This window comes from Cetorhinus maximus, chromosome 32, assembly GCF_964194155.1.
Source record: "Cetorhinus maximus chromosome 32, sCetMax3.hap1.1, whole genome shotgun sequence".
Classification (NCBI taxonomy): domain Eukaryota; kingdom Metazoa; phylum Chordata; class Chondrichthyes; order Lamniformes; family Cetorhinidae; genus Cetorhinus; species Cetorhinus maximus.
In genome coordinates, this window is record NC_135910.1 from 12,942,675 (window position 1) to 12,966,416 (window position 23,742).

Consider the following 23,742-nt stretch of genomic DNA (forward strand, 5'->3'; position numbering starts at 1 on the left):
AAAAGATTGAGGGTGGAAGCAAAGAGAGAGAGAGGGAGAGAGAGAGAGAGAGAGAGAAAAAAATCTACCTACCTTTGCTTTCGTCCCACAAGGGATAAGAGACAAATAATAATATTTTTTTTTCCTGGGGATTTTTTTTAAAAAAAATTTAATGGTCAGCAGACATCTTGTTTTCCTCAGGTTAGATTTGGAGGAAGGGGAGGAGAGGGAATGTTGTGTGGATTAAAGTGATATGATTTTTGCTTCCTCTTTTGCCTTCCCTTTGCTTCTCTTCTCCTGAAAGTCTACGACTGGTCAGAAATGGCGGATATTTCTCCCGTACTCTTCCCCTTCACCAACTTTTTTTCTCTGCTGCTGCTGCTGCTGTTGCTGCTTCCCCCCCAGGAGTAGACATCGCCCATGATGCTTCTCACGCCGCCATGGAGGCGCTCTGGCTCGGCGGGTCAGGTGATTCCTCCTCTCTCTCTCTCTCCTTAAATTATTATTCAAACATCAATAAAATCCACCTCCGCACGCACCATTCGCTAGGCCGCGCCCGAATTTCACTCAAAAATGTCGACCGACAGCCGCTACCGCTTCAACTTTTCCTCAAAAAAAAAATGCCTTTCAAAAAAAAATCGCTTCACGACAATAAGGAGATTTTTTTTTCGCCCCCTCCTCCCTCACCCGCCCACCGAACTTGATCAGTTTTTTTTTCCCTTCCCCACCCGCCCCTCCGCCCTATTCTTTGCCTTCAATTGGCCGGTGGCTTCAGAGAGGCCCAACCGATTGGTGGCCCCATCACGTCAATCAAAACTTCCAGCACTTTTGGTTGCGGTCTCCGAGGCGTGGTTGCGGTTCAAGGCAGGAAGTGGTTTCCAGCGCTGCCGGACCGGAAGTGAAGGGATACCAGAGGGCGCTGGGAGTTGTAGTCCTCTGCCTGATCATCTTAGCAACCTTTCTGTATATGTAATCCATTCAAGATAACAATTATTTTAATGCAATTTGTTTTCTTGGTATGCAACATCCAAATATTTAAGGTTCATTGATTGCTTTAGCATAGCTTGAATTAAAAAAAAGGGACTTAAGAGGCCTTTTTAATTATCTGGGGTTGCATCTGTTTTTTTATATATCTTCCAGTGGAAATCTCCTGAGATTCGTCTTCTTCTGTGCCCAAAGGAGGTCTATTATAATGGGCTCAATTGCGTCGTGCCTAGGAGAAAGGGGGGAGGGGGCTGAAAGGAAAGGACTACATTTCCCAGAGTGCCCTGGGAGGGCAGGACTGCGCAGGCGCAGTGAGGGGCTGCGGGTTCTGACAGCGGCGTCTGAAGGAGGAAAAAAAAAAGCGTCGCCTTTGAAATAAAACATCATATGTCCAAAAAAAAACACCCCTAAAACGTCCGATTTTACAAAAAAAAGAATCACATACTAATCCCCAAAGTAGCGTCATAATGGTAAGTGTTGATTCTTGTACGTTTTGAAAGAAATTGAATGCAGGATGAGGCCTAAACTGAGCCCAACCACTGAAGGTTTTTTTTTTAAAGATATCTAACTAAATAAGAACTTCAGACCCTGGGGCATCTTAATCCTTCAGGAAGCAAAGCTTAACATCTTTTTCTCAACGATTGCTGGGTTTCTTCCAGCAATGGAGGTTAAAGGAGGCCTTTCCTCATCCTTCTCTTGCCATAAGCACCCGCTGAGAAGGCTTTTATTTTATTTTTTTTATATATATTGTGAATTATTTAAGTCACCTTTCGAAGGAGAAATAAGTGTGATCGCGCATTTTCAAAACAGCTAATTTTTTTTTTAGGCGAGATAACCATAACTGAGAGGTTATAACTATCAGGAAAGATTTGGAGCTCTTTTTCTCTAGATGAGAGAAGGTTGTGTGGTGACCTGATAGAGGTCTTCAAGATTATCAAAGAGTCTGATAAAGGTAGATGCAGAAAAGATGTGTCCACTTGTGGCTGAGAGCAGATCAAACGGGCATGTAGAGCATAAACCCTAGCATGGTGCATTGTTAACTGTGTAAACCCAAAAATGATTGCAAAATGCTGGAAATACACAGCAGGTTAGTCACTTTCCAGGGAATAGGTTATCCAATAGGCCCACAGTAGCCTTATGGTTAATTCTTATAAGCTCCCTTTTGGTTCTGTTCTTTTGATTGTGCCTCCTTAAAATAAAGGGGCACATGCAAAGTTGTTTCTCGATTGAGCTCAGTCTCATCTTTATGGTTCAATTTAAAAAGGGCACCCAAAAAAGACAATATTTCAGGTATGGACTGTACCCAGAACTTTAGGCCCAATAAGTTAGCTTGTCTTTTCCTTAGGACTTGTATATTTTCAGCATTTTCTGCCAGGTAGAAAATAAGTTAATGTTTTGGGAGTAGATTCTTCATCAGAACCGTCACTTGAATGTGATGTTTGAGATATGTCTCAGAAAAAGTGGAGGGGAGCACAGTGATGAGACATGATAAGTTCTGATCTGATCATTATTTTCACAAAGAAGCAACTAATGGATTTAATTGCCAATTAACAGGTTTGAAAACAATGTAAAGATATGTAACTTGCTTTACAGCACAGGGAAGGATAGCTTAGTTCAGGAGGTAGATGCACAGAATTCAAAAGATAAAGGAGTGAGTCGAAACAGGGCTGCAAAATGGAAATTTAAACAAAATGAGAATGACCTCTCACTGGATTGCATAGAATATGGACTGCTCACCACCACCTTCTCAAGGGCAGTTAGGGATGGGCAATAAATGCTGGTCTAGCTCTCTCCCCCCGCCCCCCACCTTAGACCAGCTTATATTTCACCTCTCTCCTAACTATACTTCAGTTCTGCCGAAGGGTCATGAGGACTCGAAACGTCAACTGTTTTCTTCTCCACCGATGCTGCCAGACCTGCTGAGTTTTTCCAGGTAATTCTGTTTTTGTTTTGGATTTCCAGCATCCGCAGTAGCTTTTAGCTTTTTGTTTTTATCTCAAAGTTAATTCTAGTACTCCTATTGCCAGAATGCCTGAGATCAGCAAAGGCAAAACAAACTGGGGATTAAATACAGTGCTTTACTGGTCTGTATTGCTCAGCTAACCGCTAAGTAAACCCAACAGGAACTTAAAAGTTTGTAATTCTAGAGCAGAAACTTTTGACCACCCAAAGTAAGAATCTAATGGCTTATTAAGCAGTCATGTGGAGATGTGCGCTGCTAAAGGTAACTGGTACCATAACCACAAGCATTAGCTGCAGTCTGTTTAATCAGCAGCATGCTTGTTTGACACTGCAGGAATCTTAGCTTGCTTCTCCTGTAAATACACGTTTACCTTTATTTCAGGAACTGTTTCATTTTCCTTCCTAGTACTATTTCTAAACTGAAAATAGTATTTTTTTTCTCTTCCCGCCTACGTGAATTTTCAAACTGATGGAGCATATGGGCAGCCTGCATCTCCCTCTGCTGCGCGGCCGGCTGTGGAAATTGTGCAAGTAACTCTTTTGGATTCAGTAAAAATTTGATTTTCCTCTATCCATGAGGGGAAACATCTCTGATGGATTACCTGGGATCAGGAGGCTACGTCTGGGGAGTTAGTTGTCAGACCTCCTACCTTCGCAACACTTATTAATTTGTTGCAAAGGCGCAGTAGTCATTATTGTCATATTCACTATTCGTTGCCAGCATGATAAGACCTCAGCAAAGAGTCTTCGTAATGTGACTTTCAGTTACTGAAATTTGCATTTAACCTGAGTGTAGGCCAAAAATGTTGTGGAGTGATGATGGAGAATGCCTAAGTGGCAAGCCACTTGGAGATTTGGAGGGGGGGTGGTGACATATATAAGCTAATATATAAGTTACTCATTAGGAAGACTGCACCATAACCACGGTATACAACAAAGAAATCATCTGTTGTTTCCTATCTCCAGTTTGATGATGATATGGTTATGGGAATTTGCAAATGCAAACTTCAGAACAGTATTACATATTCTTCATGGGCACAATGAAACTGCATAATCAGTGTGTATACCTCTTCCTTCTCCTACAATGCGTACACCCACAGCTAGAGTATGTGCATTGTCTTCAAGTGATTTGCCCTACAATTTCTTTAAGATCCTGTGGGGTCTTGACAGGGTGGATGTGGAAAGGATGTTTCCTCTTATGGGAGAATCTAGAACTAGAGGTCACTGTTTAAAAATAAGGGGTCGCTCATATAAGGCAGAGATGAGGAGAAATTTTTTGAGGGTTGTGAGTTTTTGGAACTCTTTTCCTCAAAAGGTGGTGGAAGCAGATTCTTTGAATATTTTTAAGGCAGAGCTAGATAGATTCTTGATTAACAAGGGGGTGAAAGGTTATCGGGGGTAGGCCGGAATGTGGAGTTGAGGTTACGATCATATCAGCCACGATTTTATTAAATGGCGGAGCAGGCTCGAGGGGCCGAGTGGCCTACTCCTCCTAATTCATATGTTTGCGTGTTCTTTTTGTTTGCAGGAAAGCATTTTACTCCTCTGATTACATAAGTTGGGAGTAAATCAGGCTGCATCCTTTCCCACCACTCCCTCCCCCCATCCCCAATAGGGCCATCTGTCACTTGTTCTATGTTGTTCTTTCACAGAGTGCTGACCCTTGTTCTGCTATTAACACATTCTGTTTTCTTACCTTTATGCCACTATCAGCATCTTCTTTAGTCTTCACCACTGCCATTAACACTCCCTTTGTCTTGTGTCCATGACATCTTTGTAAATCTCTCCTTAGCTGCCACCTATCGCTGACCTTCTACCCTGCCTGACCTACTCCACCCCCCTTAAACAGTGTAAATTCCATCACATTTCTACTACTCTTCAGCTCTGAAGAAGAGTCATACCAACTCGAAATGTTAACTCTGTTTCTCTCTCCACAGATGCTGTCAGGCTTGCTGAGTTTTTCCAGCATTTTCTGTTTTTATTGCATCCTTTCCCAGTTTGTCTTCAAGTGGGTGTGGCAATCCAGTACTTGACATGCCCAATTCCTGGGATGAGGTGATGTCCGATATGGAACACCTTCGGTCTGTCCGCAAGCATGACCCAGACCTTCCTGTCGCTTGCCATTTCAACACACCACCCTGCTCTCATGTCCACATGTCCGTCCTTGGCCTACTGCAATATTCCAGTGAAGCTCAACGCAAACTGGAGGAACAGCACCTCATCTACCAACTAGGCACTTTACAGCCTTCCAGACTCAACATTGAGTTCAACAACTTCAGCTCATGAACTCTCTCCTCCATCCTCACCCCCTTTTTAATCCCCTTTTTTCTAAATTATTATTATTTTTTTCTTTTCCAACCTATTTCTATTATTATTTTAAAAATTTATTTCCGTCCATTGTTTTATCTCTACCTTTTAGCCTATTTCGATCCCTTCCCCCCACCCCATCCCCACTAGGGCTATCTGTCACTTGCTTGTCCTGCTTTCTACCCTTAATGTCACCTATTAGCACATTCCTTAGATAATATCACCACCGTCAACACCTCTTTGTCCTTTTGTCTATGACATCTTTGGCAATCTCTTCTTTGCCTCCACCTATCACTGGCCCTCTATCCAGCTCCACCTGTCCCACCCCCTTCTAACAGCTTTTATTTCACCGCATTTCTATTTTCTTTAGTTCTGATCAAGAGTCATACAGACTTGAAACATTAACTCTGTCTTTCTCTCCACAGATGCTGTCAGACCTGCTGAGTTTTTCCAGCAATTTTTGTTTTTGTTTCCGATAAGGAGCAACTGAGTAGACTAGACCTATATTCCTTAAAGTTTAGAGGTGAACTCATTGAAACATATAAAATTCTTAAGGGACTTATCGTTTTAGATGCTGGATGGATGTTTCCCCTGGCTGGGGAGTCTGGAGCTTGGGGTCATAAACTCCGAATAAGCAGACAACCATTTAGGACAAAGATGAGGAGAAATTTCTTCACTCAAAGGTTGTAAATCTTTGGAATTCTCTTCCTCAGGGAGCTGTGGATGCTCAGTTCTTGAGCACATTTAAGACCGAGATAGATACATTTTTGGATATGAGAGGGCCGTGAGGGAAAATGGAAGATCAGCCACGATCTTTTTGCACCATCACCACATGGAGTGCAACAGTTCAACGAGGTGGTCACTATTACCTGGGGGGCGGGTGGGGGGGAAGGGTGTGATTAGGGGATGGACAATAAATGCTGGCCTTGTCACAAATGCCCCATAAATGAATTTTTAAAAACAGATTTCATAGTCCATTTCTAAAGGGAATTGAGTTGAAAAGGAAACATGCAAGCCTATAGGGGACAAAAAGGGCTAAAGAATTGCTCTTTCAAACAGCTGGCACTGGCAGAATGGCCTCCTCCTGTGCTGTATGATTCAATTAAATGCTGTCATTTATACGTATGGTGGTGGATAAACCTGGATTGCCTAGGGCATTGGTGCCATATATTGGAAACTACCACAAAAGTGTTTACCAGACCCTTTCTTTTTGCTATCTCTATCTCTGCAGACCCTCCTCTCTGCCACACCCTCATCTGACTCTAAAATTTTTCCTTCCTCCCTCAACTATTTCTTAATTCGCCTTACTACTTTCATCTTTGCTGTTGCATGGCCTTTAAACCATGTCCCTTCAAACTGAATTGAACAGAGCAATGGTATTTTGTTTACTACCAAACCTGCTGTGGGGCTGCTCGTGATGTTAAATTGGAAAACTTTTTTGGGTATGGACTATGGATGTTTATTTGTATAGTTGAAGTCATTTAGAGTAAATTGGTTTGTTGTGCTTAGATTTCTTTTTAAATTTTAAGTGTGGGAAACTTGAAAATTTTGAAAATGGGTGCCCATTTCACCATATACTTCAATAGCTTGCTCAAATCCACATGCTTGTAGTAATTTGAGATTATCACTAATGTGTGGAGCTGCATTACCACAATGTATTTCACCTCTAGAAATGGGTTCAAGTCTTGCTCAGTCTAATAAGATGAAAGTGTTTTTGTTCCAGGCTAGAACGGTGAGTTCCAACCTTGTACCCAAAGGGTGAGAGCCACAAAGCTGACTGCCAATCGATAAGGCATTGGGAGATAGTGTCGTAGTGGTAATGTCGCTGACTAATAATGCAGAGGCTTATGCTCTAAGGACGCAGGTTCAAATCCCACCATGGCAACTGGTTGGATTTAAATTCAGTTAATAAATCTGGAACTGAAAGCCAGCCTCAGTGGCGACGACTATGAAACTATCATCGATTGTCTGGTTTACTATTGTCCTTTAGGGAAGGAAATCTGCTGCCCTTATCCGGTCTGGCCTGCAATGTGGTTGACTCTTAACTGTCCTCTGAAATGGTCCAGCGAACCATTCAGTTCAAGGGCAATTAGAGATGGACAATAAATGCTGGCCTTGCCAGCGATGCCCACATCCCACATGAAAGAATAAATTAAAAATTGTGAAAAGGGGATACCGTAGAGAAACCCAACTGAGCTCACAGCCGATGGAGAGATCATCTGGGATTCTTGATGCTGACACTGATGCTGGGTTTTAAAAGTGAAAGAGTGTTACATTCACATCTCTTACTTTGCTGGTACAAAATGTTCACTAAATAAATCATCTACCCTTTTCTGAAGCCCAGAAATTGTCCTGAATCTTTTGGAATGTTAACTTTCAATTTAATTCCAACGGTGGGTATAAATTATTTTAAAAGTTTTAACTGAAAGGGGATCCATTTCCAGGGCAGTTTCTTAGGCTGTTTTTTTAAGGATATTGTTGCTTTTCCTGAGGATTTCCTAGTTTTAAACAGAATTCTCCCACCCTACATTACCAACCACCAGTCTAATTAGAGACTCCATCAGCGTTGTGTCCTGGGCCCCTGAGTTAGCAGACAGGACTTCCTGACCAGTGCCAACACTTCATAGAAACACTTGAATGGAAAGAAGAGCTGGCTTATGCTTTTTCTTGAGAGTTTTAAGCTATTATCCTATATTCGCAGTGCAAATGTACAAACATTTTTGCAGCATATCCGAAACTCGATGTCCGGCTGTGTTCGATTTAAAAATTCAGGATAATCAAATATTGTACTTGATGACAGCTGCACAATTATTCTTTAAATGGATGCCATAGATGTTAGTATGCTGTTACTCTCAGCCCAAATAGAGATTTTTGCAGTTTGCTGAGACCAATATATTTAGCAGAAAAATTAATGTGGCCGAGATCTGAAATCACGTGGTGGGAATGGGGCTGATTGCAATCTAAAAGTGAAGGGATATTTATCAGGTTGGACTTTGAGAATGGATATGTGTAATTCATTGTACTCGAATCATGTTGAAAAGAGAGACATGTTGTTGAAGCTTTTTGTCTTGCGCTCATCAGGACAAACACAAGAATGCCGAATTTCAAACAATCGCAACAATTTAAACTACAGGAGAAAAGGGTGCTGATTGGTTGGCAAGTCAACTCCAATTAATCCTTTAATTAATCGGCAACACGTCTCTTTTTAGCAGTATTCGAGTTCTGTATTATCAAGTGAGTAATTCATAGTACTAAGCAATGGGGTAGATGGAGCAGTATTGGTCACTGGAAGTAGAGTGCCTAAATCTGAATTGTAATAAAGAGAGTGCAAGAAGTAAACAAGCATTCACTGCAATAGGAGAGAACAACCAATCTAGTGAAAGAAATGGCTCCGCTGAAAGAGATAGGAGCCCAGAGATCAGAGTAGAATATTCGGATGTGGGACGTAGAGGTACTTAATCCACAAACTGGCATATCAAGCTAAACAATTACTCTCCAGCCCAGACAGCTCTTATATAATTGATTTGGATATTGTAGACAGTAGAAGCTTAAGGTACAGATAATTATCAAAAAAGCTAACTGCATACTGGCCTTTATAACCGGAGTAGTAGAGCACAAGGGGGTAGAATTCATGCTCCAGCAATACAAAGTCCCAGTAAGATCACACCTGGGGTACTATGTTCAGTTCTGAGCACCAACCTTAGGAATGGTATTAAGCCCCTTGGAGAGCGTGCAATGTATGTTTACCAGAATGACATCTGGACTCCAAGAGTTAAATTACAGGAAGAGATTGCACAAATTAGGGTTGTATTCCCAGAATTTAGAAGGATAAGAGGAGATTTTATCAAAGTTTTCACAATATTAAGGGGAACAAATGGGTTTCCAATGGTCAGGGAGTTTAGCAGTAGGGGGCGTAGCCCAAGAATTAGAGCCAGCAAGACTGAAATTAGGAAATGCCTCTACACACAAAGGGTAGTAAAAATTTGGAACAAAAACAGAAAATGCTGGAAAAACTCAGCAGGTCTAACAACATCTGTGGAGAGAAAAACATAGTTAACAGCATCTGTGGAGAGAAAAAACAGAGTTAACGTTTTGTGTCCCTATGACTCTGAAGAAGAGTCAGCAAGTGACTCTGACGAAGAGTCATAGGGACTTGAAACGTTAACTCTGTTTTTCCCTCCACAGGTGCTGTTAACTCTGTTTTTCTCTCTGCAGTTGCTGTTAGACCTGCTGAATTTTTCCAGCGTTTTCTGTTTTTGTTTCAGATTTCCAGCACCCGCAGTATTTTGCTTTTATCTTAGTAAAAATTTGGAGCTGTCTTCTGCCAACAGCAATTGATGCAAGATCAATTGTTAACTTCAAATCTGAAATTGATAGATTTTTGTTCGCCAAAGGTATTAAGGGATATGGGGCAAAGTTAGGCCACAGATCAGCCACGATGATCTCATTGAATGGCAAAACAAGCTCGAGGGGCTAAAAGGCTTACTTCAGTTTCTACGTTCCGAAGAAAATGAATCAATTGTGTTTTTAAAAATAAGATTTTAAATGCTACGACATAAATGTTTCTAACACTGTGAATGAACCGCCCAGTCACATAATTATTATAATTAGAGGTAGGCAAATTAGGTGCACTTGGGCTAAGACAAAGTGACATCTTAAATGATGAACTAAAATCTAATCCATTGAAAAATGTTTAAGTAATGACAGTGTTCAGGCATGTATTATCTTAATCTGTAGAATGTTGCACTTAATTAGACACTAAAGCCTGAACACCCACAAAGTATTTCACCTGAGGGATTCAAAGGAATAGGGTGTGTGTGTGCATATGTATGGGTATGTATATGTATTTTGTTTGGGGAGGAGGGTGGGGATTGTGTCATGTTCAATTAAATTTTTCTTTTGAACATGTGGTATTTTTCACTCAAACTTGTCACAAATGTCCTTTGTCAGAGGAATAGCCATCAGGTCCAAGAGATGCAAAATGTAACTCCTCACGGTAAAAGAAATGGAAGTTGCAATTTTATCTAATTTCTGTTGGATAAGGGCATCAAGGGATTTGAACCAAAGGTAGATAAATGGAGATTAGCATTCATTTTTTAATTATTATTCATTCACGGGATATTGGCTTCGCTGTCTAGGCCAGCATTTATTGCCCATGCCTAGTTGCCCTTGAGAAAGAGGTAGTGAGCTCCCTTCTTGAGCCGCTGCAGTCCATGTGGTGTAGGTACACCTACAGTGCTGTCAGGTAGGGAGTTCCAAGATTTTGACCCAGCGACAGTGAAGGGACGGTGATATATTTCCAAGTCAGGATGGTAAGCGACTTGGAGGGGAACTTCTAGGTGGTGGTGTTCCCATCTATCTGCTGCCCTTGTCCTTCTAAATGATAGTGGTTGTGGGTTTGGAAGGTACTGTCGTAGGAGCCTTGGTGAATTCCTGCAGCGCATCTTGTAGATGTTCCTGTGTCCCCCAGTACATGGCCTTTTCTAATGTGAACTTGGAGAGTGATTCTCGGTGATCTGCTGAATCACAGTTGACCTCATAGCCAAGGTCAATCCTATTCACACCTGTTAGCAACAATTTTTTTTTTCATATTCTTTCATGGGAAGTGGGTGTCCCTGGCAAGGCCAGCATTTGTTGCCTATCTAATTGTCCTTAAGTGGCTTGCTAGGCCATTTCAGAGGGCAGTTAAGAGTTAACCACATTGCTGTAGGTCTGGAGTCACATGTAGGCCAGACCAGGTAAGGATGACAGATTTCCTTCCCTAAAGGGCATTAGTGAACCAGATGGATTTTTACAACAATCGATGATAGTTTCATGGTCATCGTTACTGAGACTAGCTTTCAATTCCAGGTTTTATTAATTGAATTTAAATTCCACCATCTGCCATAGTGGGATTTGAACCCAAGTCTCCAGGACACTAGCCTGGGCCTCTGGATTACTAGTCCAGTGACATTACCACGACACCACTATCGCCTCCTCCCTCAGACTTGCAGAAGGCTCAAAAGGATTAAGATCAGAAGTAGGAATCCTGGCTGATTTCTTCCCCCTCCTTGGCCAAGGGTGCTGCAGCCAGCTGGTGCAATCTTACTGCTGCCAAGACACCAGCGATCAGCAATTCAGTGTGAAATTTTGGACATTATATTCATATGATTGGAATGAGGCTAGCTATGGTACAATCTTGGAGCTTCCACATTAACTGCTTGTGTGTGGAGGATATCGGAACCCCGTGAGCATGTTGCTTAATGAATTACATAGCCAAGGTATGTTCAGAGCAAGGATGATGTTGAAAGCCACTGTGTTGCAAAACTGAAAACAGTTTATACAGTCCAGATCTCAAGAATGTGTTGGCTTTTGAACATCTTCAACCTGCCCTCCCTTTATAAATCTCCTGTTAAAATGTGTTGGTTCTGTAAATTATGAGCATCGCTTTATCAACCTGCCATGAACGTCATGGGTAAATTCACCATCCGTTCTGCAACTGCACCATCCAGATCACAAGGCCCTAGTTCATTTCTTGGTCTGTGTTGCTGATTTGGTACTGTGGCCGTGATCAACCTGGGGCAAAAACAAAAATTGCCTGGGGTTTCCATTTCAGAGCAATTTCCATTGGGCCCAACTGGAAAATTTTCCTGCATTGAAGTTGAGGGAAAAGGGTGAGGTTGGCCCCTAACTCCCCTACTCTGCCATCGGTGAAACAGTCCAGGCTTATTGAGAGTGGCGAAGATTTGGAGGACAGCCAGTGTCTGTGAAGCTATCCCCCAATCACAACTCAGAACCTGCAGTAGGAGAGGAAAACAGGATGGAAACGCGCGCCTGATTAATTAACCTCGCTTTCTCTTTCTAAGAGTTGTTTGAAATTTTACTCAATGATAATTGATAGCAAGCAGCGGATTGAAGTCCATATTCTAAAATTGGGGAATTTGGGGTTCAGACAGAGGTTATAAACTATTTGCAGTTCACTGTGTCACTTTAATCCCTCAGTATGATTAAAGCCTTGAGCTCACTCTGTTATTGAACACCCCCGTCTTATAATCATTTCCAGATACCCATTGGTTTCTATGTAACACGTTCCAGCCCAACTTGTTCTTCATGATTAAAAGGGTGGAGTGCACTTAATGCTGCAGGCACAAATAGTTTGCTGATGTAACCCTTTCTCTAACAGCAGAATACCAGAGAGTCAACAGATGGACTTGGGGTGAGGGAGAAGACATAAGCAACTGAGATATATATATGAGAGCAAGTCTTTCAGTGTTTTAGCAACCAAAAAGGAACACAGATTTTCATTCTAAGTTGGATCATCGTCAGCATCCTTCCATCTCTGTAGGATGATGTTGGGTTGGGATAGCTTCATATGGTACGCTTCAGCTGATGGCTGAAGAGGCCAGTCTGAGAGAGACAGGTTCTGCTACAAGTGCCGCATATGGTGTGGTTATCAGGTGTTGTTGTGGGTTGTTGTTTTCAGTGCTGGCGCCTGTTGCCAAGCTGTTGTAGCCACTGATTGTCATGGCACTGGCCCACAGGTGATGTTCCCATTTCCCCCTGTCATTGGTTAGTGTCTCCCAGGTATGAAAATCAATATTTAAGGCCTTCATATCACGCTTGCAAGATCATTGTAAGCGGAGCTTTGGGCATCCTACTGGCTTTCTCATTCCCACTATCCCGCCATACAGAAAATCTTTGAGTTCTAAATTGGATGTGTATTTGAATTGTGTAGGGAAAATGATACTGAAAGCTTGTGTTGGTTGAGTAAGAGAAGGCTGGGTGTCACTCTTTGAAACCTGTAATCCCTGATAGGCAGGTCAATCCTCCACACACCCCCGCCACTGCCCTCACTCCACTATCAGGAAATGGCTAAGGTTTTTATTCATTACGTGGAAAACAGCTCTTAAGGTAGACTGAAGACAAGTTGACATCACAGTAATAATATCTGGAGATATACAAGGAAATTTTGCAGTCAGTGTGATGGGCCATCAGTTGTGTGCTCTACTGTGATTTTGCTGATCTGAGTCATGTTGGCATTTTGAGGCCATTATTGGCCTCAACAAGGTGAAAGGCCATCCAGGATTACAGGTCCTGATCACCATCCTTGCCTGCTCCTGGCCACTGGGCATCAGGGGAGGGCAGGTTTCAACTTATTTTTGATTGAACGGCTTTCTGTCTCTGCTCACATTGCCACGTAGATGTACTGGAGGACCAGTGTAAAACTGTTAACTTGTCATACAAATATATGAGTTATATTTATAACAGCAGCTTGTATTTACACAGTGCCTTAAGCATCATAAAACATCCTAAGGTCCTTCACAGATGTGCTATCGATGAGAATTTAAGAACTGAGCCACATGGGATATATTGATCAAAGGGATAGGTTTTAAGGAGTGTGTTAAAGGAGCAAAAGAGGTGGAGAGGTTCAGGGAGGGAATTCGAGAGCTTAAGGCCCTGGCAGCTGAAGGTGCAGCTACCAGTGGTGGCACAATTAAAATTGGAGATGCTTAAGAGGCCAGAAATGGAGGAATGCAGCCTTGATTTTTGACTTTGAGAACAGAGGCGATGCAGAAATTCCCTTATCTTGTCTGAGTGTGAAAACATATTTCAAGATTAGTCTGTTACACTGGTGGCGTTCATCAATTTCAAACTTGAACTTTGTTTGTACCTGGCACCCAAGTATGCAAGAGCAAGTTGTCCAACGCAGGGCCTCCTGATTAAATGTTGTTTAATTACCAAAGTTGATGGTAGGTTAAGCCCCATATTATAAGATATCGACAAGGTTAAGAGTCAAAAGTCGAGGTTGCAAATAAAGTGGTAAGTGGGTAACTACAGGTTTTGGTTTTGCTTACAGGGAGCAAAGAAAATTATGAAAGGTAAAGAGTCCCCCAGTTTTCGAATTCTGCAAAACAATAGCACTGAAGCCCTGTGTGCCAGGGTTAGCCACTCCTTTTGCTAAGCAGTTCTGGTGTAGCTAAGATGCTGGCAATATGGAAGATTGCCCAGCTATGTTGTATCTACAAAAACCAGGATAAATCTAACCCAATCTTTTACCAGCTTCCTCCCAATCACTAGAAAAATGATGGAAGGAGTCAAAAATAGTTCCATCAGGCAACACCAGTTGCTCCTTTTGGGTTTCGCCAGAACCACATGGCTCCGAACATTATCACAGCTTTGATCCAGACATGGACACAAAGGCTCAATGCCAGAGGAGAGGTAAGAGTAGCTGCCCCCAACATCAAGACAGCATTTGACAGGGTATAGCGATGTGGAAGCCGAACAAAACCAGTCAATGGGCAGCAAAGGTAAAAAGATCCACTGGAGGATCCTGATACAACCTGATACAAAGGGAAATGGCCATGTTGTCAAAGGCTAGTCATCGCAGCACTGGGACATCATCGTAAGTGTTTCTCTGGGAAGTGTCCTCAGCCCCATCACCTTCAGCTGCTGTATTAATGACTTTTTCTTTGTCATAAAGTCAGGAGGGGGTTATTCACAGACAATTCCATAATATTCAGCTCTAACAACAACTCCTAATAATGAGGTAGGGCATGCCAGCCTACCTCAGGACCTGGATAATATGAGAAGTAGCAAGTGCCCTTCTCACCACATAAATGCCAGGTCATAATGATTTCAAACAGGAAAGAACCCAGCCACCTCCCGATGATCTTTAACGGCATCGCCAGCATTGAATCCTCCACCATCAACATGCTCGGGGTTACCATTAACTAAATTCTAAACTAGATCTGGCATATTAACACCATTTTTACAAGAATAGATCAGAGGCTGGTTACTCTGCGATGAATAGTTCACATCCTAATCCCTCAAACCACATCAGAAGAACATTTTTTTTTAAGTTAGCTAGAATAAGAGACAGGGCAGTAAATCTTGATACTAACACAGTCAAGATTTGAGCAGAAGGAGGCGCACATAGGATGGCAGCTTAGGGTGAACAAGAGAAAAGACCAGATGTGTGCTGGTTGTTGGTATTGTATTGACAAAAAGAGGAAGAGATGAGCAAAAGGTCTGCTTTTCTTTGTATCCTATCCAGTGGTGGAGAATTGCTGGAAGAGCCTTCTTAAAGTGTGCGCACGTATATGTGGCATGTCCACTTGATGCTGACTTCCTTTTAATGTGAGGAACCCTCTCAGTTTTTAATCATATGGATCCAAGCCACTTCAAAATTCAATTCTTCCATAGTTCCAGAGACCAGCTTGAAAGAATGGGTCAACCAATTGTCAGCACTGTAACATCCATCCCGGTTGTCGAAAACCAATTTGAGAGGCATGTTGCTAATTTATAGAAACCATTAAACATTGGCTGGCTACTTTACAATGCTTAAACATTTGTTAGGAATGTTCTTTTTGAGTAGATTCAGCACAATCTCCTGCTGTTAGTTTATATTAAACCATCTCAATAGAACAGTTTTATTCCTGTTTATCTAAAGAAAACCCATTAGACATGTTTTGAAGATATTAGTGGTTAGATGTTGCCCACTTGCGATTTGTTTATCTACTTTCTTACTGCTTTTCTTCAAAAGCAATGAGGATTTTACTGGGCCATAAAGACCAAAAAAATTCCAGGTTTGATCCCTGGTCTGTGCTGTTATGGTTAATCTCATCCTGTGGGTGTTGCTTCATTTCATCCTGGCACTCCTGGGTGAGGGATGGAAGCGTCCTTTCCATGCTTGAATGCTTTCCAGTCACATCAGGGACAGATAAGATCAGACTCCGTTGCAATGCACCCCAAGATTGAATAGCCTAATTACACTCTTAGTCTAGATGCTCACAAAGGCACTTGGGCAGAGTATCAGAGGGTCATTGGCACCCATGGAATGAGACGCCAGAATGTGTTGGCAGCTGCTGGATGGGGGTAAAAGAATGAACAGGTATGACAGGATAGTGAGACGTGGGTTCTATTGCCCCTACTCTGTTGAGTTACCAACATAGCAGCCCTGCTGTGAGGCTGGTTCAGCTGAGCGCTGGTAGAGGCCTGGAGAAAAATTTGCAGCCCCATGTGTAGCACGGACAAATTGGAGGGGAACGTACTTTGCAAAATGCGCAAGGGATACAAGGAGTGCTTCACTTGTCACATTGGTACTCCCTCTAAGAGGTTGCTACTAAGTTTCCCCATGCTACTAATTCAGTCAAAAAGATGATACCACAGCCAGTTTATCAGTTTACTCTTCTCTCTTCAGATCCGTTTCATCCTTATTCAAAACCGTGCTGGGAAAACCCGCTTGGCTAAGTGGTATATGCAGTTTGACGATGATGAAAAGCAGAAGCTCATTGAGGAGGTTCATGCAGTGGTGACCGTCCGTGATGCCAAACACACCAACTTTGTGGAGGTACAGTGTGGCTGCAGGATTTTTGAGACTGCCTCGGTCAAGTATATGGTTCTCCGTCTGTAACGTTGATGCTTTGCTTTGCTTGTGTACATTCTTTCACACCCCCTCAACACTTTGAAGCCCTGCATTATCAAACACATGCACATTAGTACTTAAATTACCTGCATTCTACAACTGCCGTTAGCACATCTGAACTAAGAAAGGATAAATCAGCTTAAGGGTCTTTCTGCTGATTTCTGGCAGGGACTATTGTTGGAAAACACATGAGTATTGGATAAGGAGGGGATTAGGTTCCTTTGTGATGCCTCTCACAATTGAATAGCTTACTGATAACCAAATTTTATGCTCACACATAAAGTATGGCCACTTGATCCAGTGATTATTTTTCTCCTACCTTCCCTCTAGTGGTTACTCCCTATGAAATAGTACCCATTGTAATTAAGTGCCTTGGGAGGGGCAATCAGAGAAGAAAATGCAATATAAAGGGATGCACTGTGTAGTTGAGTTGGGGATGCAGGGATGGTGGGGGCAGTTGATTGCTTTCTTTCCAACGAGCCAAGTCATAAGAACATAAGAAATAGGAACAGGCGTAGACCATTCGGCCCCTCGAGCCTGCTCCGCCATTCAATAAGATCATGGCTGATCTTGTGTTTCAATTCCCACGTTCCCATCTAACCCCGATAACCTTTGATTCCCTTGCCTAACAAGAATCTATCTACCTCTACCTTGAAAATATTCAATGACCCTGCCTCCAGCACCTTTTGAGGCAGAGAGTTCCAAAGTCGCACAGCCCTCGGAGAGAAAAAAATTTCTCCTCATCTCTGTCCTAAAAGGGCGACCCCTAATTTTAAAACGGCGCCCCCTAGTTCCTGTTTTTGGCTATCCAGTTGAAAGCTGAATCCCCAACAGGAAAGGAGGTAAAAATATTCTCCACAGATTACTCACAATTGCATCAGGCCACATTAGCAAGACTTTAAAAACATCATGCGTTTCTATAGCGCCTTTCACAATCTCTGGACATTCCAAAGCTCTTTACAGCTGGTGAACTAATTTTGAGGTGTAGTTATTGTTGGAGTGTTGAAAATGTGATAGTCAACGTGGAATGAAGGCTAATCTACCCAACCTGTTGGTATTAAGCAATGCATCATGACTTAAAGATGTGGTAAAATAAGAGAAATAATAATTCATACAGATCATCACATTGGCATTTGGGTAATCAGTATATCTAGAGCAAAGTGCAAACTCTGAATGTTTTTGCTGGAGGAACGATTGAGGCTCTTAGTCACACGGTTTGTGATTTGTGTAGGTTTTATTTTTTAAAAATTGAGTTATACACGAGGTATGTCTCACCAGAGTCAGTCCAGCATTGTTCATATATCAGTGACACTTTGAAGTGCTACCTATGAAGACTACATTTGTGCAGATGTTACTGTCTGAAGGGTGTTTCTTCTGTTAGCTCAGTCAGATGTTAGTCCCCACTTTAATTGAGAAACTATCAGCCTTGACCAATTGAGAATCCTTAAATAAGAAGCTGAAGTTAAAGCTCCCTAAAGTCGTGCATGTTGAAGCACACTGAAGGTCGCTGTTCAGTATCTAAAATCTCTTCCCTGGAGGGAAAGTAATGCTCTTAACGCTGATTGTTGGCTCCAGCTTTGAACAGTCCAGTTTTTTCATTTTGCTCCACTCCTCTCCTGCAGGCCTCATCCTTAGGCAGCTTATCCCATTAGTTATTCTTTGCGTCTAAGGGGATTATTGACGGGATATTCGATCGAAGTGGGCAGCTGAGCCTGGCTCACCCAATGCCCAGCAGGGTGGGGTGGTGGTGGTGCTGGTGCAGTATGGCTTGTAGCAATCTGGAGCAAGATGCCCAGATCTGCAGGCTCTCAAACCAATTGTAACACTGCCCTCCCCCCCACCCCTCCACCCCAGCTGAGATCCACCAATTTATCATAAACTGAGGGTTAAACCTTCTGGTGTTGTTCTCTGGAGTTACTTTGTACCAAGCAATGAGCTGACCAACTGAAGGGGAAAAGAAACTCACTGCTCAATTGGCAAATGGTACTGAACATTTCACCAGAAAAAAATCACTGATTCATGCCCTGATATGTAATGAGTTAATTCATCTCCACTGGGCCAACAGTTGGAGTGCTACAATTAAAATTCCAGTTTTTATTGTGGGATTCTCAAAACTGATGCCTTTGACACATTCTATTTATAATAGAAATAGGTGTCCAAACACCACAGCTAAATCTGATTGTTTGTCACTAAAAGTGGATACTAACATCTGGCAGAGTCAACAGAAGAATTATCTCTCAGATGGTAACATTTGCACATGTAGCCTTGGTAGATGTTTCATGGTAGTGACACTCATGTATTAACAATGCTAGCATGACTCTGGTGAGACATACCTAATATGTAACTTGACTGCCTTTGAGTCATTAGTTTCACACACTGCTCCAATTAGTCCTGTGCTGTGTTGCTGTTAGTTCACTGGTTTGTTTGTTCCTTAGGCGTTATGAGAGTTGTATTAATCCTCTGAGTACTGACATTTTTTTTATAAGCTCATACAGCATGACTTGTAGTGAACTCAGCACAGCACCAGTGGAGCAGTGGGACTTGAGTTATTTTTGAAAAATAATTCTCTCTTCTCCCCTCTTCAGAAGGCACTGATTTATACTGAGGCACCAGGAGCTCACAGATACCAGGCCCACGGGGCTGTTCCTCAGTGATAGACAGTATACCCGTCACAGACTAGAAATAAGTAGCCTTTCTATTCTATGGAGCTGAATGCCACCCATGTGTTATGTTTAACCACCAAACCAAGATTGTCCAAGCATTTTGTCTTCAGGAGCCTCCATGATTGCATACCATGAAGCCTCTGATTCTGAACTCAAATTTTAAACCATGTTCCCATTAACTTGCATGAATCTCAAATAGCTGATAATAACAGAATTCAGTTTTCTGATTTAGGATGTGAGTATCAAAGATGTAACAATGCTAACAGCAGCCTTACATAAACCTCCAGTATAGTGATTTATAGACAGGTTTGTCTTATTGTCACTGCCAGCTACTGCCACTGCCTTCAACCCTTGACCTGGGTGGGTTTTTTTCTTTTTCTGTCCTTTTCCACATGCATGATCATTTAGCCAATCAACACAGAGCTTTGACAGACTCCATATCTGTCATTAACATATGACTGAGCGAAGAGAATAGAGTGAGGAACGGAGCGTGGTTAATGCCAAGGCAGGGACTTGGCAATGACTGACTGTTAATGAGTCGTGAAAGAAATATTAATGCTATTTAGACCCCAGAAACTGATTCAGCAAAAAGAAACGCTCCAGATGGGAAGGAATGCCAGGGATGGTGGACGTGACCTGGTTTGTCTGTCACCTATTGTGATCTGTTATACAAGGAGAAAGCTCAGCTGCTCCCATGGCTCAGTAGAAAAATGCACCATCTGGTACAATACTGAGCCATGCAGACTCCTGAAGTCAATTCCCTGTCTGGCTGATCTTACCCAGGCTGAGAGCTGAGAGACCTCAGTTGGCCTCTGTATCTCTCGGCTGGAGAGGAGAAAAAAAAAAATCAACTGAGATTCTCTCCTGATCGGTGCTGAAAAGTGAATGCACTTATGAAGGACAGGATCCAGCGTCAGCCGTGATGCTTTCCATAACCTGTTCTGCTGACATGCTTCAAGACTGACCAGCTTGAGTCACCATTTTCAGCCAGAGAGAAGAGCAGGCATAACGCTTCTGGTACCTGCTGCTTTTTCTCCCCTCTCCTCTGCAGAACACTTCACCTCTCCTTCTACACACCTTTACGAGACACTAACAGAAGAGTAAATTGCAGGGATGAGTTTGATGCAAACGGCTGTATTCCCCTGCAGTACTGCATCCATACTCTGCCACACTATACTGCCCGCCACTTATACATTTATATCGCTTTAAATTTTTTTCTTGACTCTACATTTAATCGTTTCTTCTGCTTTGTAAAGGGAAGAGACACTGAACCTACATTGCTGCATGTGCTGGCTTCTAAAAAATTAAGCTTGTGTTCACATTTTAAAACAAAAAAATAAAAAGTTACATTTATCTAGCAACTTTCGTGACCTAAGTGCTTTAATTATTTTAGAAGTGTAGTCAGATTTGTAATCCAGGATAGGTAAATAGGGGAGAAAAATCTTGATGTGTTTAAATTTTCAGCAATAGTTACTAAAATGAGCTGTGCAGTTCCTTTTAAACAAACGGCAACCTGCCTGCTTTCATCCAAGCCCCGGGCATAAAAGTAAAGATTGGTGTTTGTCAGGAATTTAAAACAATCAAACACACTATCCCCAATGTCTGAGCTGGTTGTTGGCTAAATGGCAGCCAGGACACCAGAAGAAATCCCCCTTCTCTTCTCCGAATGCTGTCATGGGATCTTTCACATCCACCTGACAGGGTAGACAGAGTCTCAGTTTAACGTTTTGTCTGAAAGTCGACACCGCCAACATTGTAGCACTCGCTCAGTACTGCACTGAACTGCTAGACTAGATTATGTGTCCAAGCCTCTGGTGTAACACTGGAGCCCTTGACCTTGTAGCTTGGATGCAAGAGCGCTCCCATTGACCCAAGGCGGATGGCTGTGGTTCCATAGAAGCCAAATGCCTTCCAGTGCAACTTGCCTAAATGAGCATTCTTGTATAAGATGGTAAAGTGGGTGTCAGCAGGCTAATCAACTGTAAAGGTGGCACGGGTGGGGTGGTGGCGGCTGGGGTGAGCTCTGGGGAATGCATCAGGATCACATCTAACCCAAACTTCACATCATATTCACAGATAGGTTAAGTAAACTGGGAAATGTAGTGGGGGTGTACTGGGTATGAGGTGACTGTTGTGGAATGAGTGACCAGGATACATTCAGCTGGAGTCTAGGACCAATATTGAATAGTGGAGCTGTAGGATCATGAGCAAATTGGGAAAGGAAATGGGGGACAATGGAGGTGGAAGGATGAAGTGGCATAGAGCAGCAAAGTGGAAGGAAATAGTCATGGCTGGGGTGTGGATAAGGCCGAATGAGGAGGTGAGTGAATTATACAGGCAGTAGAAGAAAGGACAAACTCTGTTTACTGGGTTTTTTTTTGGTCTTAAAAATCCTTTAGGCAGCAAAACCTGCAATCCCTAACTGGTCTGGTCTACATGTGACCCTATGTGGCTGACTTATTGCCATGAGGATTTGAACGCTCAACCTCTGGATTGCTAGTCCAGTAGCATTGCTACTGTGTTACTGGGATATTGTTAACATAAATTTGATTTAGGATTAAAAATGACTAAAAAAAAAGTAGGAACTAACAGGGATAGATAGGCACAAGACTGTGAGTATATTAAGCTTTAAGGTATTTACTGCCAATAGAGCTGCTTCACCAGCGATCAAGATTGTTTCACAAGTTCTTCTGTTCCCTTTGCAGTTTCGAAACTTCAAGATAATTTATCGGCGTTATGCTGGCCTCTACTTCTGTATTTGTGTGGATGTCAATGATAATAACCTGGTCTACCTGGAAGCTATCCACAATTTTGTGGAGGTAAGAGGCAACTGTAAGCTGGAACACATTGATGTAACCTCCATGTTTTTAATTTTGGCTCTAAACCATTTTTGGCAATCTTTTATAAGGCCTTCAGTGTCAAGTTATTTGTGTGGTTCACTCACTGAAAGATTACCAATCTTAAAGGAAAAGAATACTGTGGGCGTTGAGCTATCAAGAACAGGAATGTCACTGGAGCGAACCTATTCATTAGCTGATGTGAACTGGAGCACCTTTGGGAGCCCTACCCCTGGACCTAGTGAAAGCAGATGGAGGAGGGAGAGCCAGGTTTCCTGTCCCTGGTTGCCTACTTTGAAGTGTGCGCGAGTGTATGTTGGGCGAGAAAAGTATTCAGGTGAATTTTGATGCCTTCCACCTGCCTGCCTAGGTTCGCCGTTCAGTTTATTAAATGAAGAATGGGCATTTAGATAAGGAGCCAAGGCAGGAAATCGGCGCAAACTGAGTTTGTGTAGGCACGTTCTAGTCTCCTAAGAAGTTTGTCATTGCTTGCTTCCTCCTTTTTCAGTGGAGATATTTAAAGGTGATTGTGTTGTCCTTCCAGTAATGGAAAGGGATGTCACCAGGGTTGAGCTTTAGACAGAAGTCTGCAGGACATCAGTTGTGTAAATGAATCATTGTTAAGTGACGACCCCCCCCCCCCCCCCCCCCACCCCCCCCCCACCCCACCGAGTGTTTTAATCTGAGGGGCAAAATCTTTTTTAATCTTAAAAACCTCCACCCCTCCCCCAAAGGTGCTGACTCCTGATTGAGTTTTTTCAAAGATGCTGGTACTTAACATAAGTATCCATTCTTTCTGTTATGTTCTGGGTGTCGATAGACAATTCAACCACAAGAATATCAAGAGTAATCCTGATCCTGTTTTCACCCGATATTCATGCAATTTCCAGTGCGGTTCAGTTGGCTGACAGTTAGGAGCAGGAACCCTGTTGTTTCCCTCCTTCCTAGCCCAGAGAGGGTCAATTGTATTAGCTCAGCCAGTACCCTGGTTGAGAGCAGCAGTACAGACCCTGATAACTGAAACCGGGATCTCCTGTGCTGCAATAATCGATGGTGGGTGAGGCCTTTATCCATTAAGTCTAATGGGATAACTCTTTCAAAGAGCTAGCACATGCACGATGGGCTGAATAACCTATATCTGTGCTGCTTCATTCTATCATTCTAAGCCCTTGACTTAGTTAAAAGCGGGAACTGACGAAAGGGGTTACTTTGCTATTTGGGATTCAGTCCTTTAGAAAACCCATCCTAAGTGTCAGTTTGTGAAAATGGTATTGAAAAGTTTATTTTATCTCTTTGTTATCTGTTTATAAGCAAAACTGACTTGGATCATGCTCCACTATTTACAAATCTGTGAGGGGAGCAAACCTTTGACACAGTGTCGATATAAGTCACAAATTTCTAATTTATTTAGCGGGACTAAGTGTACTCAGTGCCAAGAGTGCCAAAAATCTTTTGAACATTATGGAAGCCATTTGTGAAACATTGCAACCTGATATAAGTCTGTACCTGCAATCTCTGGATTTGATAAGTGTTGGGGTCCAGAAACCTGTGCTTTGAAATCTAGTGGAGGTGTAAGTTCTGAAAATGTTCGTACCAAGTCTTGATA

The 23,742-nt window shown here is 42.4% G+C and overlaps 2 protein-coding genes across 4 annotated transcripts in view; one reads left to right on the forward strand and one right to left on the reverse strand.

The window, feature by feature from the left end:
- arhgap35a (Rho GTPase activating protein 35a) overlaps positions 1-661 on the reverse strand; it is a 113,871-nt gene extending 113,210 nt beyond the window's left edge. Inside the window, exon 1 of the mRNA XM_078533180.1 lies at positions 73-661. The gene's annotated coding sequence lies outside the window, so the exon portion shown is untranslated. The remainder of the gene's footprint in view (positions 1-72) is intronic.
- Positions 662-1,255: 594 nt separating this feature from the next.
- ap2s1 (adaptor related protein complex 2 subunit sigma 1) overlaps positions 1,256-23,742 on the forward strand; it is a 29,473-nt gene continuing 6,986 nt past the window's right edge. For 2 of the 3 annotated variants that reach the window (XM_078533445.1, XM_078533448.1), the window contains exons 1-3: positions 1,256-1,433; positions 16,412-16,561; positions 22,005-22,118. In XM_078533445.1, the coding sequence (XP_078389571.1) occupies positions 1,431-1,433; positions 16,412-16,561; positions 22,005-22,118 (267 nt within the window). In that variant the 5' untranslated portion in view covers positions 1,256-1,430. Of the gene's footprint in view, positions 1,434-6,530; positions 6,675-16,411; positions 16,562-22,004; positions 22,119-23,742 lie in introns of those variants that run through there. The other variant, XM_078533446.1, reaches the window with a different exon arrangement.